General features: G+C 58.8%; 2 protein-coding genes across 3 annotated transcripts in view; one reads left to right on the plus strand and one right to left on the minus strand.

Annotated features, from left to right (window-relative positions):
- BCAP31 (B cell receptor associated protein 31) overlaps positions 1-12272 on the plus strand; it is a 29063-nt gene extending 16791 nt beyond the window's left edge. For both annotated transcript variants that reach the window (XM_027535037.1, XM_027535038.1), the window contains exons 5-8: positions 9040-9175; positions 10032-10152; positions 10947-11047; positions 11915-12272. In XM_027535037.1, coding sequence (XP_027390838.1) covers positions 9040-9175; positions 10032-10152; positions 10947-11047; positions 11915-11953 — 397 coding nt within the window. In that variant the 3' untranslated portion in view covers positions 11954-12272. The remainder of the gene's footprint in view (positions 1-9039; positions 9176-10031; positions 10153-10946; positions 11048-11914) is intronic.
- A 3751-nt stretch (positions 12273-16023) lies between these two features.
- On the minus strand, positions 16024-24642 carry SLC6A8 (solute carrier family 6 member 8). The gene is made up of 13 exons (XM_027535036.1): positions 24261-24642; positions 22603-22734; positions 21522-21771; positions 20980-21112; positions 20108-20242; positions 19897-20000; positions 19682-19806; positions 18982-19094; positions 18719-18856; positions 18527-18629; positions 18341-18441; positions 18079-18249; positions 16024-17506 (listed from the first exon to the last, which is right to left on the minus strand). Exons 1-13 carry the CDS (start codon positions 24520-24522, stop codon positions 17366-17368), a joined length of 1908 nt encoding a protein of 635 aa, XP_027390837.1. The 5' UTR covers positions 24523-24642; the 3' UTR covers positions 16024-17365.
- Between the last annotated feature and the right edge of the window lie 1114 nt (positions 24643-25756).

Consider the following 25756-nt stretch of genomic DNA (forward strand, 5'->3'; position numbering starts at 1 on the left):
GACTGATTTCTTTTAGGATTGACTGGTTTGATCTCCTTCCTATCCACGGGACTCTTAAGAGTCTTCTTCAACACCGCAGTTCAAAAGCATCAGTTTTTCAGGGCTCAGCATTCTTTATAGTCCAACTCTCACGTCCATACATGACCACTGGAAAAACCATAGCTTTGACTAGATGGACCTTTGTTGGCATGCTTTTTAACATGTGTCTAGGTTGGTCATAGTTTTTCTTCCAAGGACCAAGCGTCTTTGAATTTCATGGCTGCAGTCTCCATCTGCAGTGATTTTGGAGCCCAAGGATATAAAGTCTGTCAGTGTTTCCATTGTTTGCCCATCTATTTGCCATAAAGTGATAGGACCAAAATATTAATTTAAAACGGAAAGGCCACCAGTGGCCTCTGCGTTGGATCGAGTAGCTGATACCACCTCTAGTCCTTGGCTTTGTTCCCTGTTTGGGCCAGGCCTCTTTCCTGGGCTCATTGCCTTGCAAGAGACACTTTGCTTTGGATTGGAGTACTGTGTGGGGCTTTCCTTGTAGCTCAGTCGGTAAAGAATCTGCCTGCAGTACAGGAGACCGGGGTTCGAACCCTGGGTTGGGAAGATCCCCTGGAGAAGAAAATGGCGACCTCTCCAGTATCCTTGCCTGGAAAGTCTCATGGACAGAGGAACCTGGTGGGCTGCAGTCCATGGGGTTGCAAAGAGTCGGGCACGACTGAGTGACTAACACTTACTGGCTGTGTGGGGCACATCTTGGGTGACTGCTCCCTCCCTCTGAAAGGTTGCTTCTGCAAGCCGAGCCATGACCTCCAGAGGAGAGGAGTTCGAGCCAGGGTCAGAGACGAGGCTTAACTACTTGGAGCATTTTGTGTAGCGAAGTTTTATTAAAGTATAACAGGTAGGGAAAGCTTCTGGCATAGACATCAGAAGGGGACAGAATATGTCTGTTAGTAAGCTTATTAATCAGATAAGAGAGATACCTCAAGGCTGAGGGGTTTCACCAGTCCCCTTTCCCACAGTGTATGTGCATGTTTGAGATAGGATGGTACGAGGTGTCTCATTCCCCCCGGCCATAAAACAATTGACATGAACACTGGTTTGTTGAACCATTATCAGCCCAAGGTTTGAGAAAAGAAAAAAAGTTAATCTTGAACCACTTTGAAGAAAGGCAGATTCTAAAGCGAATACATAGTTCCATTAAGAAAAACATTTCCATAAGAAAAACACTTGTGTGTGTGTGAAAGTTACTCAGTCCTGTCCGACTCTTTGTGACCCCATGGACTATACAGTCCGTGGAATTCTCCAGGACTTACTGGAGTGAGTAGCCTTTCCCTTCTCCAGGGGATCTTCCCAGCCCAGGTCTCCTGCATTGCAGGTGGATTTTTTACCAGCTGAGCCACAAGGGAAGCCCAAGAATAATGGAGTGGGTAGCCTATCCCTTCTCCAGCAGATCTTCCCGACCCCAGAATCGAACTGGGGTCTTCTGCATTGCAGGTGGATTCCCTGATAGCTCAATTGGTAAAGAACCTCCCTGCAACCGGGGTCTCCTGCATGGCAGGTGGATTCCCTGATAGCTGAGTTCCATGTAGGGTTCTAACTATTGCTTCTTGACCTGCATACAGATTTCTCAGGAGTCAGGTTAGGTGGTCTGGAATTCCCATCTCTTGAAGAATTTTCCACAGTTTGTTGTGATCCACACAGTCAAAGGCTTTGGCGTTAGTAAAGCAGAAGTAGATGTTTTTCTGGAACTCTCTTGCTTTTTTGATGATCCAGCAGATGTTGGCAATTCGATCTCTGGTTCCTCTGCCTTTTCTAAATCTAGCTTGAACATCTGGAAGTTTTCGGTTCATGTACTGTTGAAGCCTCACTTGGAGAATTTTGAGCATTACTTTGCTAACGTGTAAGATGAGCAGTTGTGTGGTAGTTTGAACATTCTTTGACATTGCCTTTCCTTGGGATTGGAATGAAAACTGATCTTTTCCAGTCCTGTGGCCACTGCTGAGTTTTCCAAATTGGCTGGCATATTGAGTGCAGCACTTTAGCAGCGTCATCTTTTAGGACTTGAAATAGCTTAGCTGGAATTCTATCACCTCCACTAGCTGTATTCGTAGTGATGCTTCCTAAGGCCCACTTGACTTCACACTCTAAGATGTCTGGTTTTAGGTGAGTGATCACACCATTATGGTTTTCTAGGTCATTAAGATCTTTTTTGTATAGTTCTTCTGTGTATTCTTGCCACCTTTTCTTAATATCTTCTGCTTCTGTTAGGTTCACACAGTTTCTGTCCTTTATGGTGCTCATCTGTGCATGAAATGTTCCCTTGGTGTATCTAATTTTCTTGAAAAGATTGGTAGTCTTTCCCATTCTACTGTTTTCCTGTCTTTCTTTGCATTGATCACTGACGAAGGCTTTCTTATTTCTCCTTGCTATTCTTTGCAACCCTGCATTCAGATGGGTATCTCCTTTTTTCCTTTGCCTTTAGCTTTTCTTCTTTTCTCAGCTATTTGGAAGGTTGTGGTGGAGAGTTCTGACAAAACATGGTCCACTGGAGAAGGAAATGGCAAACCACTTCAGTATTCTTGCCTTGAGAACCCCATGAACAGCATGAAAAGGAAAAAAGAATGGACACTGAAAGATGAACTCCCCAGGTCGGTAGGTGCCCAATATGCTACTGGAGATAATGGAGAAATAACTCCAGATAGAATGAAGGGATGGAGCCAAAGCAAAAACAATACCCAGCTGTGGATGTGACTGGTGATAGAAGCAAGGTCCAATGCTGTAAAGAGCAATATTGCATAGGAACCTGGAATGTTAGGTGCATGAATCAAGGCAAATTGGAAGTGGTCAAACAGGAAATGGCAAGAGTGAATGTCAACATTTTAGCAATCAGTGGACTGGAATGGGTGAATTTAACTCAGATGACCATTATATCTATTAATGTGGGCAAGAATCCCTTAGAAGAAATGGAGTAGCCATCATAGTCAGCAAGAGTCCAAAATGCAGTACTTGGATGCGATCTCAAAAATGACAGAATGATCTCTGTTCGTTTCCAAGGCAAACCATTCACTATCACGGTAATCCAAGTCTATGCCCTGACCAGTAACGCTGAAGAAGCTGAAGTTGAATGGTTCTGTGAAGACCTACAAGACCTTTTAGAACTAACACACACAAAAAGATGTCCTTTCATTGTAGGGGACTGGAATGCAAAAGTAGGAATTAAGGAGATACCTGGAGTAACAGGCAAGTTTGGCCTTGGGGTACAGAATGAAGCAGGGCAAAGGCTAACAGAGTTTTACCAAGAGAATGCACTGGTCATAGCAAAAACCCTCTTCCAACAACACAAGAGAAGACTCTACACAGGGACATCACCAGATGGTCAATACCGAAATCAGATTGATTATATTTTTGGCAGCCGAAGATGGAGAAGCTCTATACAGTCAGTAAAAACAAGACCGGAAGCTGATTGTGGCTCAGATCATGAACTCCTTATTGCCAAATTCAGACTGAAATTGAAGAAAGTAGGGAAAGCCACTAGGCTATTCAGGTATGACCTAAATCAAATCTCTTAGGTTTATACAGTGGAAATGACAAATAGATTCAAGGGATTAGATCTGATAGACAGAGTGCCAGAAGAACTATGGACAGAGGTTTGTGACATTGTACAGGAGGCAGTGATCAAGACCATCCCCAAGAAAAAGAAATGCAAAAAGGCAAAATGGCTGTCTGAGGAGGCGTTATAAATAGCTGTGAAAAGAAGAGAAGGGAAAGGCAAAGGAGAAAAGGAGAGATACACCCATCTGAATTTTATGTATGTAGAGAAGGCAAAAAACCCTGCAGTTTATTTCCTCCTGCTGCCTGGGGAGCTCTGGCCTCCCTACCTGTTACCCACTCACCTCCCACTCTGTCCAAGTAGCCAGAGTGCCCCCAGTGCATTTCAGCACTGGAGCATCTGCCTGGGGTGTGTGGCCTCTTTTGGTTGCTCTCTGTCCCTGATTTCAAGAAGGCAACGTGACAAGCTCGCTCCTGTTCACGGCTTCTCTTCAGCTCCAGAGGGCCTGCCGCCCCTGCGCTCTGTATCTGGCCTTGCTGTCCCCAGGGTAGACATCAGGGCTTAAGCTTGAGTTGCTGCAGGGCCTTGGCCTTTCCCCGACCCCCTCCTGTTTCTTCTGACTTCAAGGGTGAAGAGGACCTCTGAGGGCTGAAATGTACTCCTGAGATGGATGGATGGGGGCAGCCCTCAGAAAATTTTTCCCTGGACAGTTTCTGAGTCAGCTCTCCTTCCCCTTCTGCCGCCTCCTTATTTCTGTGACTCCAGACTCATTAGGGTGAGAGTTCCCTGGGGCCACTTCAGCCCTACTATTAGACTTTGCCTGTGTCCTTGGCCTCAAGCTTTTGCTGGGGCGGCACCTGGCTTTCGGCTCCTCACCAGGGTGGCCACCTCCCCACGCATCTGCACCGCAGCCTCTGTGTTGCCTTGGCGTCCACCTGCGGCCCAGGGCACCACCTGGGACAGGGTTGTAGTCAGCTTGGAATGTCAACAGGTGGCGCTGTGACCCCAGCTTCCTGCTCGCGCGGTGCAACAGGGTAAGGGAAGGTGCCTGCCCATTTGTCTTGTCCTGTCGTGTCCTGAGGGCCGAGTGACCTGGTAAATGCTCATGGCAGGATTGGCAACAGCCAGGGTGGAGCGGGGTGGCCACAGGCCTAGAATATTCCATTTGGGATGTGCGAAGACACTCCTTCTTGCTCTCTTCTCAATTCCTATGAAGCCAGCCCTCCCCTCCAGTTCACCCAGAGGAGGCAGACAGGATTGGTGGAGAGCACCTGTGAAGCATGTCCCTGCTGCTTGATATGCTTGGCTCTCTCTCTACTGCCGACTCTTGTTTACTCAACCTTTTAGAAAAGCAGGAAAGCCCTCCTCAGTGTCCAGAAACATCTTACTAGGTCTCTGGGGGTGACATTTGTCCGCCAAGGCCACTTTTGGATTCTCTTATGGTTTGGGCCCTGACGTCTCCCTCTGTTACTGAATGTGTTTATAACCCAGACCCTGGGCCCCTCTGCCAGCCCTGTGCCTCTGGGAAATCCCTTTGGCGGTGGCTTCTCACCTGTTGTCCAGAAATGGCTAAGAATAGGTACCTGCAGAACAGGACTTGGGCGGTCGAGCTGAGCGTGATGGAGCGGGGCCAGCAGGCATGGGGAGAGCAGGCCGCCAGCCTTCTCTCTAGGCTGACTGCCATCTCTGCGCTGTTGAGACTTGGAGATTCTGAAGTGGAGCACCTCCCACCGTGTGCCCTGCTCTGTCCTGGGTCTGGGTCCCAGGGGAGACGCAGAGCATTCAGGAGACAGACAGAAAAAGGGTGCACTGATGTGCCTGAGAGGGAGCGGAGGGTTCCAGGAGCTTTGGAGCTGGATCTTGGGTAAATGAAGGGCAGGCCCAGGAGCATGGGGCCTAATGTGTCAGGGGCAGTAAGAAGTTCTAGAATGCCGACTCCTGGGTAGGCATGGGTGGCCATGCTAGGGAGTGCCGCTCTTGGTTTTTCCGGGTAACTGGCAGGGGCACCCTTTGAACTTGGGCCGGGGCACTGGGCTCTGCCCCCAGCTTTGATGATGAATGTTTTCCCAAGTGCCTTCTCAGCTACCATGGCAGTCACAAGCCTAGCTGGCTTATCACCACAGGTCTGACATGGCACCTGCTGTTGCCGTTTGCTGTCACCCTATGGTTCAACTGACGGGCAAGCCCTGCCCGTGTCAGCCTGTGTCCCCCTCGCTGCGGCCGGGCTGAGGAAAGGCTGAGTCTGGGGAGAGCCAGGGCCCTAGACCCACGTTCTGTCCTGGCCAGAGGTGTGATCTCACCGCTGCGGGGGGCGGGAGACGTCATCTGCTGGGCCCCTTCCCAGTGGACCTGGGACAAGAGGGTCGGGAGATTGAGGGTGCTGTCCCGGGCCTGAAGGCATCTGTAGCTGGGCAGCCAGGTGAGGAGCAAGTGACACGGTGATGTGGGGAGATGATCAGGAAGAGCAGGGACTGTGCAATGGGCGGAGGGGACCCTGGGCATTCAGGAGAGGCTTTGAGGGGAGAGCAGGCTGGCTCTTGAGTCATCAGTGAGCGCGCTCCACCAGGAGGGGGACTGGCGAGGGCTGACATGCAGCGGCATGGAGATGAGGCAAGCGAGGACTGGTGTGCTCACGCACAGCCAGCAGTTCGGTGTTACTGGAGCAGAGGGCCATGCAGGTGGGGAGGGGATAAGAGCCAGCTCACCGACGGCTGTGTGCCAGCCAGAGGCAGTAGGCGGGCATCAGGGATCGCAGCAGAGGGGTGACATGGTCAGACTGTCTTGGAGAAGGGTCACTGGCTTTCCTTCGGGTTGTGGTTTGCAAAACTGTATGATCAAGGGTAGGGAGGAGGCCAGTTAGGAGCTGTTACAGTCACCCAGGAGAGAAGCAATGAGGCCTCAGGAGGACTGGGGCTCCGGGTGACATGCAAGTCCGAGAGCTCAGGTAGATCAGCGATGCCATCTACTGCAGGGCTGGTTGGCTTGTCTTGGATGGGCTGAGTCGGCCATGCCTTGGGGGGACACAGGAGCCACCAGAGGGTAGGCTGCCGGATGTCAAGATCTGGCCAGGATCCTGAAGGCAGGCATTTGGGGGTGTTGGAGGGAAGGGCAGGGAAGAATTGCAAGGGGATGACCTGTCAGCCGCCCCAAACGCTACAGACAGGCTGCTCCTGGGATGCAGCGGTTACTGCTGGTGGCGTGGTCAGGGCAAGGCTCAGGTCAGTGTAGGTTGGGGCGTGGAGGGGCCAGGGGATCCGTGAGGGCCTTGGGCTGCTGGGCAGGAGAGCCTGGAGGGATGAGGCTCCTGGCGGAGGGAATTACCCGGAATTGCCAGGGGCTGGGTTGGAGGAACAGGTCTAACAAGAAAGGAGAGGACAAGGATGAAGACGGTTGGTATGAAAGACATGTGGCGGGGGCAGGGCCCTGATCCTGGAGGCTCCTGACCTGAATCGGGGAGGCCCTCACGGTGGGCAGTTCTGGGGCTCGGTACCACGTGTTTGCTCTTGCTGCTCACCCTGGTTCTCCGTAAGTGGGGCTGGGCCCGGAGGGCCCCGAGCAGAGCTGGGCCCGGCCTTCCTGGCTCGGCCGCTGTAGTCACTCACAGCCCTGCCGCAGTCGGCCTGTGGGGGCCGGCAAACAGGGAGTGTCACTTTGGGTTGGCCCGCCCTGTCATTGCCAGCTGGGTCTGCCAGGTGGCACACGTGCCCTCCCCCCCAACCCAGTCTCCAGCTGGGAGGAGCAGCTGGCTCCACCCCACCAGGATCGTCTGGGGGCTGCCTGTGGGCTCGGGGTTGAGTGAGACTTGCCTTTCCTGCAGGGCTCCTCCGGGGACCGCCACTCTGCCTGTGTGCCTCAGGCACATTGCTTCTCTCTCTCTGGCTCCCGGGGCGCTCGAGAGGTCCCTGCATTTCCAGGGTTCCAGCCTGGTGGGGGGCAGGCTGGTGGGCAGTCAGGGCTGAGACAGGGAAACCTGAGCCCCAGGCCACGAGGTCCCGCTCGCTAATTTTAGAGAGCACATGTCACTGGAAACTCTCCCTTCCTGCCAGGAATCAGTCGCCTGGCTCTCCCCGTCCTGACAGGGGCCCCTGGAGCCGCTCTCTGAACCAGGAAGCGTGATGGGTCCCTCACAGCCCCCATGAGTCGCTTCGCCTCGGGCTCATCCCTGGCAGGGGCTCGGCCAGGACGAGCTGGGCGTCTCGGCCCTCCCGTCTCTCCCTGCTCCTCTCAGCCGGTGTGAGTAGCGGGTGTCCACAAGAGCCCTGAAGAGGCCGGAGATGATGCCTCAGAGCAGGCAGCCTCGGTTGCTTTGTCTCCTAAGAGTGAGCACATCGTTGGGGAAATACCCTTGCTGAGTCCTCCCCTTGCCCCTGGGGCCCTGGCTGTCCTGCACCCTCCTCTGGGCAGTGACTGGGCAGGTCCATCCTAGCCTTTGCCCTGCTATATTCTGTACTCCAAGGCCAAACTTGCCTGTTCTTCCAGGTGTTTCTTGACTTCCTACTTTGGCATTCCAGTCCTCTATAATGAAAAGTACATCTTTTTTGGATGTTAGTTCTAAAAGGTCTTCATAGAACCATTCAACTTTAGCTTCTTCAGCATTTTGGGTTGGGGCATTGACTTGGATTACCATGATATTGAACAGTTGGCCTTGGAGACGAATAGAGATCCTTCTGGCTGGCAGCAGCGTGGCTGGTCTGGACCTGAGATGTGTACCTGGGCCCTGATCCCTTATCCTCTGTCCCCCTCACCCTGGGAAACCTAAGGGTGGTGATCCTGTCTAACACATGTGCTCTGGCAGCCGCCTGTGGACTGCCTATGGGAAGGGCCTGAGGAGAGGTGTCTCCATCTTGCAATCGCCCTCGGGTGTGGTTCCCTGGAAACTGAGAACATGGCGTGGTTGCCAGCTCGGGCCTTGGGGTCAGAACGGGCAGGAGTGCACATTCCAGCCACATTGGTTTCTGGCTTGTAAGCGATGGCTTCAGCAGCCTGAGTCTCTGTTTCCCTCTGTAAAATGGGGGCAGTGGTAGTGTCTGCCTCCCCAGGTGGCCTGCACGATTCAGCTGGCCCGTTCGAAGTGCCCCCAGCACGGGCTGCTCCGGGTGATCAGGGCAAGTGCAGCCTTGCAGCAAGGAAAGGGGCATTGGGGCTGCTTTGGCATGTCTGGGCTCCGCCCTGCAGTGCCGGGTTCTGGGCCTCCAGGCTGGACGTAAACCCGGTCCCCCTTGTCCTGTCAGGCCCCTGCTGCCTGTGCCTTCGAGGCTGGAAGAGAGCCTCAGGGCTGCAAGCAGCCTTTTGGGGGCATTAGCAATCATGGTGGCGGAGGACAGCTCCCAGCTCCATCTCCATCTTTGCCCTCATGTTGGCTCTACGTTGCTCTTCTCCAGGCTGGCGATCCAGAAGGACAGGTCTCGGTTGGAGGCAGGTAGAGGGTGGGCGCAACCCAAAGAAGTTCATGCAAGCCATTTTTTTCTCTCCCTTCGTTTTATCAACAATTATAGTCTGCTTAGACGCCTGGTGACTCTCATCTCCCAGCAGGCCACGCTGTTGGCCTCCAACGAAGCCTTTAAAAAGCAGGCAGAGAGCGCCAGTGATGCAGCCAAGAAGTACATGGAGGAGAACGACCTGCTCAAGAAGGTGAGTTGGGTCCACCTGACCCCCTTCCTTCCCCTCACCACGAGACATTCTTCGTGGGCCTCGGAAATATGTGACGCTGCTGTTGTCCGAAAAGTGAAGCAGTCAGGCAGACGGACGAATGGACATTTTTCGCTGTGGAGGGCGGGTGTGTGGGAGGGGTCTGGGGGTCATGGTGGGCAAGGGGGCACCCCGGCTATTCTGTTTGCCTCCCTCTGCTATAGCCAGGTCAGACTCTTCCCTGATAAAACCTACTCCCTAAGGAGCCGAGCCCTGGGCTGCGAGCATGGGGCAAGTTAGCACAGAAACACCCAAGACAAGACGCCCCCCCCCCCACCGCCCTGGTCTTCCTGAGGATGGCTATCAGCTGGGGATGAGGTGGGGCAATCCTCAAAGGCTTGTCTGAGGAGGTGAGGTGTGAGCCAAGCTGGGGAGGAGGAGATGGACGGAGCTGGATTCAGAGGCAGAAGACAGTTGGCACAGCAGCGCTGTGTGGGGGCTTGGCTAGAGTGAAGGGTGGCGCTTGGGGAGAGGGAAATGGGAGGGCCTGGGTCAGTTGGGGGTGACTGGCCACAGTCCCCAAATGACAGCAAGTTGAGTTGTTGGCTAGCCTGGGGGTAAACTCGGAGGAGCTGCTGAGAACGGAGCCAGGGCAGGCAGGGCATGTGGCCTGTGAGCTGTAGCAGGTGGCTGGGAACACACAGTGGCCTGATTCTGTGCTGACATTTCCGAAGGGGCAAGTGCCCAGGGCAGCTTGAGGAATCCCAGCTCAGTGGCGAGGACGGACCAGGCCTCCTCTCCCTCCCTCCCCCGTCCCCTCCTCCACCTGAGTGACCTGGATCCTTGGCGCTCTTCCTAGGAAGCTGGCAGTGTCACCAAGTTGGGTGGCAGGGACAGCGAAGTGAAGGTGCAGGAAGAGAACAGGAGCCTGAAGGCTGATCTCAAGAGGCTGAAGGACGAGCTGGCTGTCAACAAGCAAAGTGAGTGCTACCCTCAGGTCGCCCGTGGCCCCCAGAACTCTGGAGCCTCCGCGGGTGGCTGCCGCACCTTCTGTGCCAAAGGATTCATACCAAACTCGCACGCAGGCTGAAGAGCTGGGCAAAAGTAAACAGTGGCTCCCAGCTCGCCCAGCCGAAACCCAGCTGGGGTTGGCCTCAGCCATCGGGGCTTCGTGGTTTAGCAGTCTGTGTAGAGTCCCAGCAAGGAGGGCCCAGGCACCCCAGAGATGCAGGGGCTACCTCCAGAGCATCTCAGCCAGTGCCAGGCATGGGGAATGGCACTCTGTGTCTTGTCAGCAGGGGCCTGGTGGGTGGGGAAGGCAGGCTAAACCAGAGCTGCTAGAGATGCTCCCATCTGCTTTCTTCGTAAAGCCCTCTCTTGACATGTCTCTTGTTCCCAGCTTCAAGGCTGGGGTCCTGCTGCTCTTGCCCCGAACCTTTTCAGAATGTTTCTCCCAGGCCCCCAGGCCCCGTGAAGTCACTCCTGCTGAGAGCCACACAGGGTATCTCCATGACAGGGTTTGGGGGGAGGGAGCCCTAATGTCTTCCTGTTGCTCCGGGTTTGTTGGCCAGGCCTCTCCCACTTCTGGAGACTCGCCTTCTGGATGCTTCCACAGCACCTGGTGGAGGAGTCTTCTTGAGAGGAGGGGTCTCCCAGACACTCTCACTGGGGACGGACCTGGGGCAGCCACATCTGCTGTCTCCAGTAAACGGCACTTTTCTCCCTCAACCTCATCTTTTCATTTTCCTTCCTTCGCCATTTGTGCTCCCCCCAGAGCTGGAGAAGGCGGAAAATGAAGCTCTGGCCATGCGGAAGCAGTCTAAGGGCCTCACCAAGGAGTACGACCGCCTGTTGGAGGAGCACACGAAGCTGCAGGTCAGCCCCTCAGCCTCCAGGCCGATCTCTGTCCGCTTGGCGAGGCCTTGGCAGCAAGCTGGCTGCAGTCTCTCCCAGTTCCCCTGATTTTCTCTAGTGCTGCTCCAGCCAGTGCCAGTCTGGGCCCCAAAAGCCGGAACCCCTCCTTGGGTAGGAGGGCTGTGGCCTGGTAGATGGCTGTCACTTAGCAAGGTGGCCTTGGTCTCCAGGCCAGCCCTTTGCACTGTGGGCCTTCCCAGCCTCGTGCCCAGCATCAGTGCCCTTGAGAAGAGTGCCTTTCCTGCCGTGTACCCCTGGTGCACAGTTTTGAGCCCCCCTGACTCCTGTTCAGGTTCACTGAAGGGCCCCAGCAAGTACCAGAGAGATTCATGGGAAACTCCCCTCCCTGCCCCAGGCCTTCCCTGCGCTGGGGCAGAGAGCAGGGAGCATCACAGGTCCTAGTCACTTGCCCTGTTTCCACATGCTCTGGGAGACCGGAAACTCGGCATGAGGGCTACGGAAATATCCCTGAACTCTGACAGCTTGACTGAGTGCTTGGGGGCCCAAGTTGGGGTGCCACAGAGGGTGGAAAGGCTGTGCCCAGCCCCCAAAGGAGGACCAAGAGCTGAAGTCGAGGGCAGGCTTGAAGGCAGGACGCGGGAGGGACTTGGAAATGTGGAGGCCACCGTGAGGATGAGGGGGGGTGCAGGTGAGGCCCGGGAGACAGGGCTGCTCAGGGGGGGCTTCCCAGGCTTGTCGGCTGCCTGGCGTGTGGCGAAAGGGGTGCCCAGCCAGGTCTTTGGGGCTGAGGGCACTGGAAGGCAAAGGGGAGGGGTGCACCCTGGCCTTCCCCCCCCACCGCTTTGCAATCTTCTGTCCCCTCTGCAGGCTGCAGTAGATGGCCCCTCGGACAAGAAGGAGGAGTGACGCTCCCCGGCCGCCTGCGGCCGGCTGCCTCTGCAGGGCCCAGCCTCGCTCGGTACCGCCACTCTCTCCTTTGCGCTTCTGTTTCCTCATGCTGCTTGCTGTTCCACGCGCTGCCTGCATTCCTTAGGGGACCCGGGTCCCCCCCCCCCCCAGAATGAGCCAGGCTGCAGCGGGGCTTGCTTCTCACTGGGCTAAGCCCCTCGATGTTGCGTGCTGATATTCTGGGCTCCTAAGGCCCCCCTCCTTCGGTCCTGCCGCAAGGCAGGCAGAGCAGGAAGGATAGCTTCTTGGGGGGCAATAAAGTCTGTTGTGTTATGTCTGTGCTGCGTGCGTGTGACTGAGGCCCCCTTGTGATCCCCCCGCCTGGACCAGCTGAGACACTGTCCAAGCAGGCAGCTCGGACAGAGACTCCGGCCCCAGGCTTGGCCCCAGAGGCCTGCAGGACGCTTTTCCCTGCCTTTGTTCTAATTCCCAAAGGCTCCCTCCTCCCAGGCTGGGTGCGGGCTCGAACTTGCCCCGTCTATGCCCTGCCTTGGGCACCCCAGGCCAGGCCCGGCTTGACGGCCACGCAGGGCATATTGGTCCTGTCATCTCCCTGGGCCCAGGGGAGCTCGGGAGACGCAGGGAACCCACTGGGCTTCCGGGTGGCAGCCTCGCCCGCCTCCTCTGGGTCCTGTTCATCACATTGAGGCCAGATAGAGCATGGCAGAGTGCCACCAGTCCCTCCCTGCCCTGCCCCCTCCTGAAGGTTTCCAGGATGACCTCTGACTAATGCCGGCGAGAGCGAAGACGTGCCCTTGGTGGTGACCTACGCCTGGCCCAGGGCAAACAGAGGAAGTGGGCAGAGCCTCCAGGTGGCTCTGGGGTCCCCTCCGCCACCCCATGATCCTGCTCTGGCCTGGACACCCCCTGGGCTGGCTTGGCAGGTGGCCGCCATCAAGGAGGCTCTAGTGTTTTTCTCCTGCTTCTGAGGACTGGGTGAGGGGGGTTGGGGGCAGGTCAGAGGTGTTTTCTGTTGGCATTCGGGGGCCCCTGGAAACGGGTGCAGACAGCCAGCCTTGAGCACCAGCTTCTCCCACCGGGCTCAGTCTGGTGGCTCCCTTAAGCAGTGTTCTTTGCCCATGTTCTTGTGGGGAGTGCCACCCCCGTTTCCGGTGGCCTTCTAGGTGGTGTCTGCCGCGGAGGGAGGCTGCAGATGACACCCTCTGGTTGCTATGCCAAGGCTGAGAGCTTGTCCCACTTTTCCAGGAAGTGTTCCCTGACTACCTCGGCCTTCCTGAGCTTGCCTTGCTCTGAACTCCTGCAGGCCAAAGTCCGCACCATGGGCCCTTAGGCTCTTCCCCGGGCTGGGCGGAGCGGAAGCAGCTAGCTGGGGAGGAGAAGAGAGTGACGGGGATGGCCAACTCTTAAAAGTGGAAAGCATGGTGCCCACCTCACTTAAGACTGGAGGGCCAGCTGTGGGCACTGCCCCCTCCAGCCCATTCTGAAGGCTGCTTTCAGCCGGCAGCCTCTGCTCAGAGTGGGGCTGTAAGCCACTGTACCCAATAGTCTTCCCTGCCTTGCTTGCACCTCTGGTAACCTCGTGGGCACCACAGGGCTGGGCTGATCCATACCCTGACCTCTCTCTCCCACTGCTGGTCCGCATGTTCTCTGTCTGCTGCAGGGACGGGTTCCCTAGTTAACAGGACCCAGCCAAGCAGCATGACCTCTGTCAAGTGCCCCTTACTGCACTGTTGATGTTTTCTGACTCTTTGGTGGCCTGGTGGCAGGTGGCCTGGAGGCCATTTGGCAAGAGGTGACAAGGATGTGAGCCAAGGCACGGCTACAGCTAGAAGAATGGAGATGTGAAGGAGCTGGTGTGACTCAGGGTCAGAAGACCCCCTGGAGGAGGAAACGGCAACCCACTCCAGTATTCTGGCCTGGGAACTCCCCTAGACAGAGGAGCCTGGTGGGAGGCAGACACAACTGAGCACATGCAGGGTGGGGAGTGGCGAGGGTCTGGGGCGGTAGGGACTGTTGAGTTGGAGGGTGCGAGGGCCTTCTTGGGAAAGCCACACTGGTGGTGCTGAGCTGCCAGCGCACAGGCTTCTTGGGGTTGTAGGTGTGGCGAGAGCAGAAGCTTGTAGGATGAGGAGCCTTTCAGAGAAGGGTGGGACAAGGGTTGGGTTGGCAGGCCAGGCGTTGGCACTGCAGCGGCTGGGCCACCATCTCGCCAGGGAGGCATCTCTGCCAGCTGAGGCTCCAGAGGCCCAGGTTGACTTGGGGTGGGGCCTACTCAGCTGATATTCCTCCCCAGGCTCCGGTGACCTGCACCCTGTCCAGGTTCTCCTTGGTGACCACCGGAATGTTTGCTTGTGACTGGCACAAGCCAGAGCCCACCCCTGGCTGTCCAGTTAAGAGCTCAGGCCCTCCCCTCACTAAGGGGTCGCTGCCTGGCTAAACGGGGAATGGCCTGTGAGGGACTGAAGAGGAACCAGTTGTCCGTTTTCTCTGAAGGGCCACCCCATCCCTTCTGCTCAGGCTGGCATTCAGAGCAGGCAGCCGGTGCCCTACCTTGACGCCCACCCCAGGAAGGCCCGCCTCAGCTGATAAGCGGACTGGCCCTGGCCACCTGTATGTCTGTGTCTCACCCCATCCTCCCTCCTGTTATTCTGGATGGATCCTGAATGGGTTTCCTTGGTCTACTTCTTCCCCGCCACACCTCTGAAACCTCGTGCCAAAGCGTGTGTAATCTCAGACTTCCCCCGGAATCATTTTCAGGATGGCAGTTGAATGGCAGTAAGTGCACTTCCGTCGTGTGCAGCCATCCCCATTGCGCATCTCCTGAACTGTTCCCTTATTCCAAACGGACACTGTCCCCATTGAACACTAACTTCCCCCCTCCCCCCCACTTTCTTGGAATTGCACTCCTCAGAGAAGTCAAGTCACACAGGATGTGTCTTCTGGCTGCTTTCTGCCACGTGTCATGTCTCAGAGGTTCATCCATCTTGTTGCAGGTGTCAGAATTTCCCTCATTTTTCAGGATGGAGCTCCTTTTCTTTATTCCTCTTTGCGGAGACGGGTTGCTTCCACCCCTTAATGCCATCCCGATCAGGTTTTTGCCTTTGCCTTCGCCCCAGGTTTCTCATCCTGTGTGATCTTATCACCAAAGCTCCGACAGAGCCCATCACCCCCTCCTCCCTGACACCTGGAGGGGATGGTGGGCCCTCACATGTGTGTTCTGGGTGGTGGAGGGGTGTCCCTCCCAACTTTCCTGACTCTGCAGCCAGCTCCCCCTCTGCTCTGCCACATCCAGAGTGTCCCAGGGCCCCAGGGCTCGGTGCCTGGGCCAAGGCTCCCTCTCCAGCTGCCCAGGGACTCATCCAGGCTCAGGGCCGTCTTTATGTAATGAGAACTTCCAAAGTTCTGTCTACAGTGCAGACTTTCTAGAACTTCAAACTCCTTGTCTATCTGCCGACTAGACATTTCTACTTGGTAGATAACACTGTCCCCTCTGAACCTCGTCTCCCTGGTGCAGAGCCTGGCAACACCACCCAAGAAGGGGTCCCAGCCATCCACAAACCTGTTGGTTGTTCAGTTGCCAAGTTGTGCGCAACTCCTTGCAACCCTACAGACTGCAGCATGTCCACAGGGTCATTGATGTCATTCAACCATATCATCCTCCATCACCCCCCTTCTCCTGCCTTCCATCTTTCTCAGCATCAGGGCATTTTCCAGTTAGTCAGCTCTTCATATCAGGTGCAGGCAGGTCACTAACCTGGTGACTTTGCACCTGCTAGTGCCCTGGTCCTGCCCAGTGACCAACCTTCCCCCGGGCCCTACCTGCTCTCAGAGGAGCACCCTTGAGAAGCTAGAGCCTGGACTTGACACCCACCTTCCCTGCTTAGTGCGTTCCTCTTTAGTGGCCCTTGGTCCCCAAGTATGTCAGCTCCCTGCACTGTTCCTGGAACTGTGCCAGGTGTAGAGACCTCAGAACCAACACTTGCCCAGGGAAGCCACTCAGGGTGGGGAGGGCTCACACCCCATCATCCCCTGACTGCCCCCCCAACACCTGACAAGCAGGAGCCAGCTTTGGAAAATGACGTCTTTATTGCTGTTTGCAGTGGCTTTTAGCACAGTAAGGGCGTCCCCACTGGACCCTGGCCCTCCCCCAGCCCCACCCGTCCAGCCCATGTCAGGGTGTGAGGGAAGCCCCTCAAGGGCCCCCTCAGGACTGGACGTGACACGCAGGGTTCAGTGAACCTGACACATGGAGGATTTGAGACATGGACAGTGTATCAGCCTGAAGCTCTCAGGTGGGAGCCATACCTAGGCTGGTGCCCACCTCGGGTCCCTGCAGTGGTGGTGCCTGTCCCAGGTGGTGCCCATCCCAGAGGGCAGGGTGGGGGCCAGCCTGAGCAGGCCAGGTGGGAAGCCACGGGCCCCCATGGTGATGCATCAGCCGACCTTGCCGACTTGTGGGGACACCCAGGGAGGCTCCCCCCAACCTTGCACTTTTCCACTGGTCTGGGGCTGGGGACTGCACATGCATACCCACACGACGGACTTGCACACTTGATAGCTTGAAGCTTCTGTTTTGCCTATGAAAATTAGATCTAGAAATTCACACTCCTTGGCTGGGGGGCAGAGGTATAAGAGGGGCTGAAAGGGATGGGGCGTGGCAAGGAGAGGGACATTGGGGTGTTTCTCTTAGAAATATACAAGCAGAAATCTCTCAAGTTTTTATAAAATGTGCAAAATACAAGCCTCATTTGCCCACAGGCACAACTTACACCTGGTATTCACCATTGCTGAGAGAGAAGAGATCTATACCCTATGTACTCACACACACGTGCACTCATACACAAGCTCACACAATTGATATTGGTGGCAATTGGCGCAGGAACCGAAGGTCCCGTTGCTGGCTGGCTCTCTAAGCGTCTAGATCGGGGATGGGGAGAGGGGTCTAGCCCAGCTGAAGTATCTGCCTTGGTTCTGTGGCTGTGCGCCCCACCTTCCCCCTCTGCTCTCCAATCCTGGGCCCCACGCTGCTACCTCTGGGGTGGGGGCCACCCAAGGGTATGTTGGGCAGAACCTGGAGAGGCAGGCAGGGAGCAGGGGGCTGAGGTGAGACTGCAGTGGGTACTAGCAGGGGCGGGGGGGGCGGTGCGCTGGGGAGCAGCGTGTGCACCAGCTTGGTTATGGGGGCGGGGAGGCATCTATTTTTGGTGGGTTGTGGTATTTTTTTGGTGTTTTATTAAAAATGGAAAAAAAAGTGAGTTATAAGCACTCTGGTGCTTCCTCCCCTCCCCCCACCCCAGGCAGGCAGACCCCCGTTGAGTGGCAGGGAAAGGCAAGCCCCCCGGGAGGGGTGGGGGGGGCTAAAGCAGGGATGCTATGGCTACAAGAGGGGGAGCTGGTGCCGGGGGCCCGTCACATGACGCTTTCCACCACCACCACCTTGCTGCTCTCAGACACTGGGGTCAGGGTGGTCAGGCCCCTGACATCCGAGTCTTGAGCTCTGTATTCCAGGTGGTGGAGGCCCCAGATGGGCTGCGTCAGGTGCTGCCAGCGCTGTGGGAGAGAGGGGCGTGCCTTGAGTGCCTGGGGAGGGGCCCCTGCTCACTCTGGGCCTCTGGCCACTTCCCGCCACCTGCCACCAACTTGGAGCCCCAGGCCTGGTCACTGGCCAGGCTGTGACGCCTGCAGTAGGGAAACTGGGTTCAGGGGAGGGTCGAGTGAGTGAGTACAGTCACTCAGTTGACTGCGACCCCATGGACTGTCACCCACCAGACTCCTCCGTCCATGGGATTTTTCCAGGCAAGGGTACTGGAGTGGGTGGCCATTTTCTCCAGGGGGATCTTCCCAACCCAGGGATCAAACCTGGGTCTCCCGCATGGCAGGCAGACGCTTTACCATCTGAGCCACCAGGGAAGCCAGTGTAGGGTTGAGTGGCTGTAAAAACAGAGGCTGGGGACAGGTCTACATGACCAGAGTCCCTGGAGGGACCACTTGTTTTCCATCTATACCCCATCGAGGGTGTCCCGGGCACCTGTCCTGGCAGCTGGCAGGATGGGCACCCTGGAGGTCCTGTTTGGACCAAGGGGGGGGGGGCGCGTGGACAAAGGGAGGCATGGGGCACTGACCTCAGCCATGGTCCCCTTGGCCCTGAGGAGGCAGCCCAGGAGGTGGAGGGGCACACATAGCATGGAGGAGAGCGCAAAGGCCCAGCCCACGGCCTCGCCCCACCACGGGTACACGTAGGTATTGTTGTAGACCAGCGGCTCATGGTAGACCACGTTGAAGATGAAGATGCCCTGTGGGTGAGAGAAGCTTGGCACTCATCCCCAGCAGCCATGGCTGGCTGGCCCCTGGGTGCCCTGCACCCTGCCTGGCCTTCTCCCTTACCATGCACACCAGTGGGGTGAAGAAAGACCAGCACCATTTCATCCAGGGGCAAGGTCGGTACCCGATCATGCAGGCCACATCATCCATGAAGCGATCAGCTCCTGCAGAGACGGAGGGCCAGAGCTCAAGACGCCCACCACCGCCCCTGACTGCCCCAGCCTGGCTCGCCTGTTGACCCCAACCTACCGTACACCCAGGCGACCACCACACACTCCCAGAAGGCCTGCCAGAGCAGTGTGGTGCCACTGGCTGAGTAGTAGTCAAACAGCTGGAAGACATACATCCCGCCCTGTGGAGGGGGCCGGGTCAGGGGGGCTGGTAGCTGGCCGCCTGCAAGGCGGGGTAGGGGTGGGCAGCCCACGTCCCACTCACACTCACATCAGTCACCATGGAGAGGTCGATGACAAAGCAGATGGTGCAACAGAGGGCCACGGAGATCTCCCTTTGGAATCGGAAGTAGTAGGAGGCTGGGAGGAGGTCCAGCAAGCCAGTGATGAAGCCTTCGACACCTACAAACTGTAGCCGGGCAACTCAGGCCAGGCCCCTCCCCTGGCCACCCACTGTCTCCTGGCGCCCAGGGTGCCCTAGGCCCACAACCACCCCCCATCACACACCTTGTAGGCCCATAACCCCTTGCAAACCTGGCTGTCCAGACCAAGCAGCAACAGCATGAAGAAGAACAGAGCTGCCCAGAGTGGGGCCACGGGCATCAGCGTGACGGCCCGCGGATAGGCGATGAAAGCCAGGCCAGGCCCTGAGGGAGAAGGTGCGGGGTGTGGACATCCAGAGCCCCCCACCCACATCTTGTCCCCCACCCCACCCTGTCCCCCAGCACCAGGGTAATGAACTACGGCAGGGTACCCTGTGGACAGAGGCCTTCCCACTTGTGGCAAAGCATCACCGGGCCTCTCCCAACCCTGTGTGTGCGCCATGCCAGGGACCATGATGGCAGGTTCCCGCAGGCCCTTGGTAGACTGACACCTGTAACAGGGATGTCTGGCTCAGCCTTTGGGGCCTGGGTTCCAGTAGCCATTGCAGTCACAGGTCCCCACGGACCCAGAAAAGGCCACCCTTTCCCTGGGCAACACTCTGGCAAGCAGGACACACCCCGAGGCCCCTGGAGAGAGAGAGATGGGGGCTTGGGGCTCTGGCCCTGAGCTGGAGGCACATCTGTGCCTCCCAGTTGCTCAGCCAGGCCTCCTCCTGGCCCATGCTGATGGGACAAATCAAGTTGGACTTTTCCCCATTTCTCACAATGGCTATTTGCGTGTGTTCATATCCGTGGTACAGCTGCGGCTCCAGAAGCCTGGCTGGGGCTTGGTGGGGCGGGGGGGTCTTTACCTGATTCTGCTACCTTGGAGATGTGCACGCCCTGTTCTGTGGCCATGAAGCCCAGGATGGAGAACACCACGAAGCCTGCAAAGAAGCTGGTCCCGCTGTTGATGAGGGCGAGTATGATGGCATCCCTGTGGACAGGGGAACACTCAGGCTCTTGAGACTGCCTGCCGCCCACAGGTGGGTAGGGCAGGGCAGGGGTGGCCGGCTGCGGTGCCTACTTGTAGCAGTTGTTGTTGAAGCGATTGTAGCTGCCCAGGGCGGTGAGGGCCCCCAAGCCGATGGCGTAAGAGAAGAAGATCTGTGTCCCTGCGTCGATCCATACCTGGAGGTGAGACAGGGAAGAGAAGGTGTGGGGAGCCCTGCTGGGGTGCCTGTCTCGACCCCGTGTCCCCCGCCACCACCGTGTCCCCTCCCTCTGCTCTCCCTCACCTGAGGGGATGCCAGCTTCGACCAGTCAGGCTTGAGATAGTAGATGATGCCATCCAAAGCGCCAGGTAGCAGCACTCCGCGCACCAGCAGCACAACGAGGACCACATAGGGGAATGTAGCGGTGAAATACACGATCTGGGGGGGTCGGGCTGCTTAGAGGGGGGTCCTGCTGGGAAGGCCGCAGTACCCCCCATGCTGGCCACTCAAACCACCGCCCCCTACCCTGCCTTCTAGTCAGAGCCATGGCTGCCAAAGGAGGCTGTGCTCAGCTGGGATACCGGCAGCCCCAAAGCAAGCAAGGTTAGCGGCAGGGAGGGGGCCAGGATCAGGTCCCATGCTTCCTGGGCCCCTGACTCTAGGTCATGTGCTCGCAAGGTCCTTGGGATTAGAACTCAGCCTGCCAGAGACAGGTAAGAGTGAGATAACACTGAAGGCGTCTGCCTCCCAAGCAGGTCTGCCTGCTCAGCAGGCTGTCTTATTTTGTGTCTGTTCAGTGGTCCCGCCAGCCGGACAGTGGGCCCCCGAAGGAGCAATGTGTCCAGGCTCCCCGCTGGGGTCCTCTAGGCCACACATCAGGGGATAGAAACAGGCAGTAGACCGGGTCTACCCACACCCTAAAACTGACCAGAACCCTAAACCAGAGCTGGAATCAACAGAAACTGGGAGGGTGGGAAGGTGGGACAGGGATGCCCCACCCCCAGGGAAGGGGCAGCCACTGTGGGGGCCTCTCCCCCTCCACTGGGTGGGGCTCTGGGGCTGGACTGAAGTACAACCCCTGATGCAGTCACCTCCTGTGGCAGCAGTGGTCCCTGGCAACTGCACCCCACGCCCAGGCAGTGGTGCCCAAGCCCCGGGGTCTCCCCCGGCTGTACCTTGCCTGTTGACTTGACCCCCTTCCAGACACAGAAGTAGACCAGCACCCAGCAGGTCAGCAGACACAGGGTCACCTCCCAGTTGAGGGCCCCTGGCACCTCCAGCCCTTCAGAGAGCCGCAAGACTTTGTTCCTGGAGAAGGAAAGCCTGTGAGAGTTGTGCCTGCAGAGGCCAAGAGACTGGGAGAGTCCTGGGTGGCATTGCTCTTCTGGCAGCGCTTGAGTCTAGCTGGTCCTACTGGTGCTTCTGGGAGGCCTGTGTTAAGTCCCCAGCCTGGGGTCCCTGCAGTCTGTGTGCCCGGACCCCCAGGCAGCCCAGCGCCATGCCATCCCCAGTAGGCCCAACAGCAGTTCCCGCTTCCCTCCCCAGGCGGGCAGGCACAGCCTGCTCTGCATCCCTGGTCGCATGCCTCCAGGGCAGGGTCCAGGACACACCCATGTGCATGTACCTGTGCGCGCATGCACATACACACATGCGCATACACAAGCTATGTGCAGGAGGCGAGACAGACTAGGCCTGGCTCCGAGGTGCTTTGACTCACTCCCAGAACTCGATGACCGGGGACCGGCGGTCAGCAAGCTGGTCACATGTGAGGTTGGCCATGGTGGCATTGGCACAGTCTTCGTGGCGGAAGATCTCCACGCAATCGGGAGTGTTCCACGTGTGGCCACACGTGGCCCAGGGCAGCGTGGTGGTGAAGGACTTCACCAGATAATAGAAGCCCCAGGCCAGCACCATGATGTAATAGGTGTTGCAGTAGAAGACGATCACCATGGAGGCGTAGCCCAGGCCTGGGGAGCAGGGAAGAGTCTCTGTCCAGGCTCATCCCTGGCCAGGCCCCATTGCTCCCACGATCTCCTGACCAGGCACTGCCGGTGATCCCTGCTGGGCCCCTAACATCCTGCTCCCCACATCTGCTGACTCTGACCCCCCTCAGTGCAACCAGACCCTTCTGTTGCTGTCCACCCAGACCCCTCCGAGCCCCCAACTTTCCTTGTACAAGTGCCCCATGCCAGGCAGACCTCTCAATCTGTGGCCAAAAATCAGATCCTCCCCCAGCCCCCTGCTTCCTCCCCAGCCCTCGGACAAGCACACATCCCATCATGAGAGGCAAGTCCTGTTTCCCTAGTCTCACACCTGTCATCCCCTGAGTCCCACTGCCAGCATGATGAGTGAAGGACGGGCAAGCCTTCACCTGTTTCCCGCCCCTCCCAACAGCAACCTCCCATACTCAGCAGCTGGGGGGTTTTATGGGGACCTGGGGCAGGGTGGGAGACAGTCACCCTCTCAGGGGCAACCTCAGCCAGTCACTTCATGAGTCTGTGCCACAGCCTAGGGTCAGCTCCTTCGGCTTTTTCTGCCATCGTGTCTCACACCAAGCCACCCTCCTTCCAGCCCCAAGGGTGGTGGGCAGGGCTTTCTCGCCCGGCGGGGAGGGGAAGAGGTCCACCACCAAGGTCACCCAGGTAGGTGGTCTTCAAGTCCTCGCAGCTTGAGGGCCACATGCCAAGCCTGGTGCTCAGACAGGATGAGGTTTTCTGTAGTGGGTACCATCTTTGTCCCAGGGGTGGAGAAAGGCAGAGGTCCGCGGGGGTCACACAGGAGCTGCCAGGGCTGCTCACCTTTGAACAGGGGGCAGATATTCCAGACGTTGATGCTGCCGGCCTTCATGAACTGGCCCAGCGAGATCTCCAAGAAGAAGATGGGGATTCCTCCAATCAGGGCGATCAGGATGTAGGGAATAAGGAACACACCTGGGGGGACAAAGCTGGAGGTGGGCACTTGCACAGGGTTGCCCCTTGGCCAGGCAGGGGACTTGACCAGAACTGTGGAAAGACAGTCCAGGGCCTTCCCAAGCCCTGGGGTGTGGGTGGAGCCCCACCTTCAGGCTCCACCCAGGCCATGATAACTTCCCACTGAGTGAATCAGTATAAGGGGTGGCCGCTGACTCAGGAGCCCAAGGTGAACAGTCTTGGCGGGGAGGCGGGGGGGCAGGCACCGAGCAGAACCCCATTTCCTTTTGGTTTCCTGAGAGCCCCTTTCCCCTATAGGGCTTTGGCCCCTACTCACCGAGGGTGAGCTAACTAACGGGCACGGCAGAGACACACACTTGTGGATACAAGCCACCCCTTGAGCTGCAGTTTGCTGGGCGGCAGAGGAAGGAACTGTGAGGGCATGAATGAGTGTGCATGCTCATGCCTGTTGGCTGTGGTTGGCACTCGGGCCCGGGGACCCACTGGGGTTGGGTAAGGGAAGGGAGCCTCTTGCCCGCACATCTGAAGGCCCAGGAAGAAGAGGGTGGGTGGGTGGAGTTGTCTACCAGTGAGCAGAGTGCAGGGTATGTGAAAGGGTTGCTAAGCAAGGACACGAAGTGAGCAAGTTGGGGGAGCCTGGCAGGTACAACAAGACAGGAGCGCCCAGGATGGGGGTGGGGGACCCCTCCCCTCCAGGCCCCTGACCCTTGGCCCAGCTCGCCAGGCAACTACTCAAAAGGCTAAGCTTTGGCTGCCGCTTGGCTGGGCCCGTGGTCTCTGCATCCTCCTGCTGTGACCTTGGGCCAAGGCCTTTGCTCTGAGCCTCAGTTTCCCGCCTGCTGCCTAGTCCCTGCGGCTTTTCCCACCCCACCCCTGGGGCTGCTTTGCAGTCACAGGACACACGCGTGCCCATCGCTGTTGCTAAGCTGGGCTGGGGCGGGCAGGCATGGGGTGTGCATGCAGTGTGTCCAGCAATGGCGCCAGGCGGCCCGGGCTGCCGGCTTCCCAAGCCTGGCTCCGGCACCCAGTGTTCCAGGCCCAGGCTCGAGGGGAGGGGAGGGGAGGGGAGGCAAGAGGAAGAGAGAGAAGGGAAGGGAGGGGAAGTCAGGGGGAGGGACAGAGTGGCCCATTGTGTGTGTGTTCGTGTGTGCACACGTGGGGGGCCCGCACAATGTGCCACTTGTGTGCCTGATCGGAGGGGGCATCCAGGGCTCCTCACCTCTGGAGGCCTCCCCCCAGGCGGGAGGCCTCGCCTGGCCACCTCAGTGGCCAATCACTTGCGGGTGTTGGTGCTGGGGTGGGGGGCCGACACAGCTCGAGGCTTCCTTCGCAGGCCCCCTCCCCCACCACGTTGCCAGGCACATGACCGGCCAGGGGGGTGGCCGCCCGGCTGGGCCACCGAGCGGCGACGGCGGGTGAGGGGCGGCCCCCCGGCCCTCCCCTTCCCTCGCCACCCCGGGGGCCTCCCCACCCTCTGGACTTCGCCCTGCCGCCCCAGTGGGGCTAGGGAGGGGCCCGGTGCTCACCTCCGCCGTTCTTGTAGCACAGGTAGGGGAAGCGCCACACGTTGCCCAGGCCCACGGCAAAGCCCACGCACGACATGATGAAGTCCATCTGGCGCGTCCAGGTCTCGCGCGGCGGAACGGCCAGGAGGCTGCCGGGCGCCCCCAGGGCTGCGGGGCCGTCGCCCTTGGCCGGGGCTCCGTCGGGCCCGGGCGCGATTAGGGGGCCCTTCTTCTCCTCGCCGGACACGCTGTAGATGCCGTTCTCCGTGCTCTTGTTGGCCATGGCCGGGGGCACGGCGGCCCGCGGGGGCGGGCGGGCGGACAGGCGCGGGGTCGCCAGCGGCGCAGGGGGGGATAAAGGCCCCGAAGGCGCGGGCCCGCCGGGGGCCGAGGACGGCCGGACCGGGGGGTCGGGGCGGCGGGCGGGAGGCGGGCGGGGTGCGGGACAGCGGGGGCGGCGCGGTCAGAAGCAGTCCACGAAGCACTTGAAAGTGAGCCTAAAGAATCTCATGTGTGTCGGGGGCCCGGGGGCTCGCGGGCGGCGGCGGGGCCCGATCGGGCGGCGGCGACGGCTCCCGAGGCTCCTGCCCGCAGCTCCCGCGGCGGCGGCGGCGGTGGCTCGCCCGGCCTGAGGCTCAGCCTAGCGGGGGCGCGGGCGGCATCCGCAGCCCCCTGTCTGCAAGCGGCGGCCGGAGCAGGAGCAGGAGCAGGAGCCTGCGGCCCGCACCTCCCGCGCGCTCCCCCCCCCCACCGCCCGCTGCGGCCCGGCCCGGCCCGGCGCGGCTGCCCGACTCGCCTGCGGCTCCCGCGGCGGCGGCGGCCTAGGCGTTCGCCCCTCCTTCCCGGCGGCGGTGGTGGCGGCGGCGGCGGCGGCGGCGGCGGCGGCGGCGGCTTTAGCCGCTCTCCGGGCCGCAGCGAGCTCAGCGACTCACCACCGTGTTCTGATCTCGCCTCTCCTCTTTGGCCGGACTGCTGGCCGCTTATGAACCGTCTCCAAGGTGACGTCACTCTCGCCCCGCCCCCCGAGGACGGGCCTCGCCCCTCCCCCTCCGCGCGCCCTGGTCACCCCGCCCACCTCCTCCCGCCCTTCTCCAGAGCCAGAGACGCTGCTCCCGCGGGAGGCCGCCCGCTACCTGGGGCGCCCGCCAGCGCCTCCTTCCCGGATCCCAGCCGCCCCTGATCCCGGGTTCCTCCAGGCCCGCAGCACCGTCCAGCCACCTCACTTGCCCTTCCCGCTTCGAGGCCAGCCGCTGGCCCGGCTACCTTCTCGGACATCCTGGGGCGCCCCCCGCCCCAACCTCCTTGCAGCCTGGCCCATCTCTGAGTCCCACCCGAGGTTGGGTACCAAGGCCTCCAGCTTCCGGGCCCCGTGACACCACCTCAGGGGTGCAGGCTGCTTCCACCTGCTGAGGCGCTGGGCCCAGCGAGCCCCCTCAGAAAGGCTGCGGTGGCGGTGCGGGGGTCTGTCTCCAGGCGTGCTGAGGGGCTTTGCCGAGACCCTGTCTCCTGCCCTTGGG

This window comes from Bos indicus x Bos taurus, chromosome X (assembly GCF_003369695.1).
Source record: "Bos indicus x Bos taurus breed Angus x Brahman F1 hybrid chromosome X, Bos_hybrid_MaternalHap_v2.0, whole genome shotgun sequence".
NCBI lineage: Eukaryota > Metazoa > Chordata > Mammalia > Artiodactyla > Bovidae > Bos > Bos indicus x Bos taurus.

What these genes read in the sequence shown, in the direction of transcription:
- SLC6A8 (XM_027535036.1), bottom strand. Translation starts at nt 24,522, where the DNA reads ATGGCCAACAAGAGCACGGAGAACGGCATCTACAGCGTGTCCGGCGAG. An exon ending in CCGGTCATCGAGTTCTGGGA is followed by an intron (nt 21,113 to 21,521) that starts GTGAGTCAAAGC and finishes TTCCTTCTCCAG; the next exon opens with GAACAAAGTCTTGCGGCTCT. An exon ending in CCAAGGGGACCATGGCTGAG is followed by an intron (nt 17,507 to 18,078) that starts GTCAGTGCCCCA and finishes TCTCTCCCACAG; the next exon opens with CGCTGGCAGCACCTGACGCA.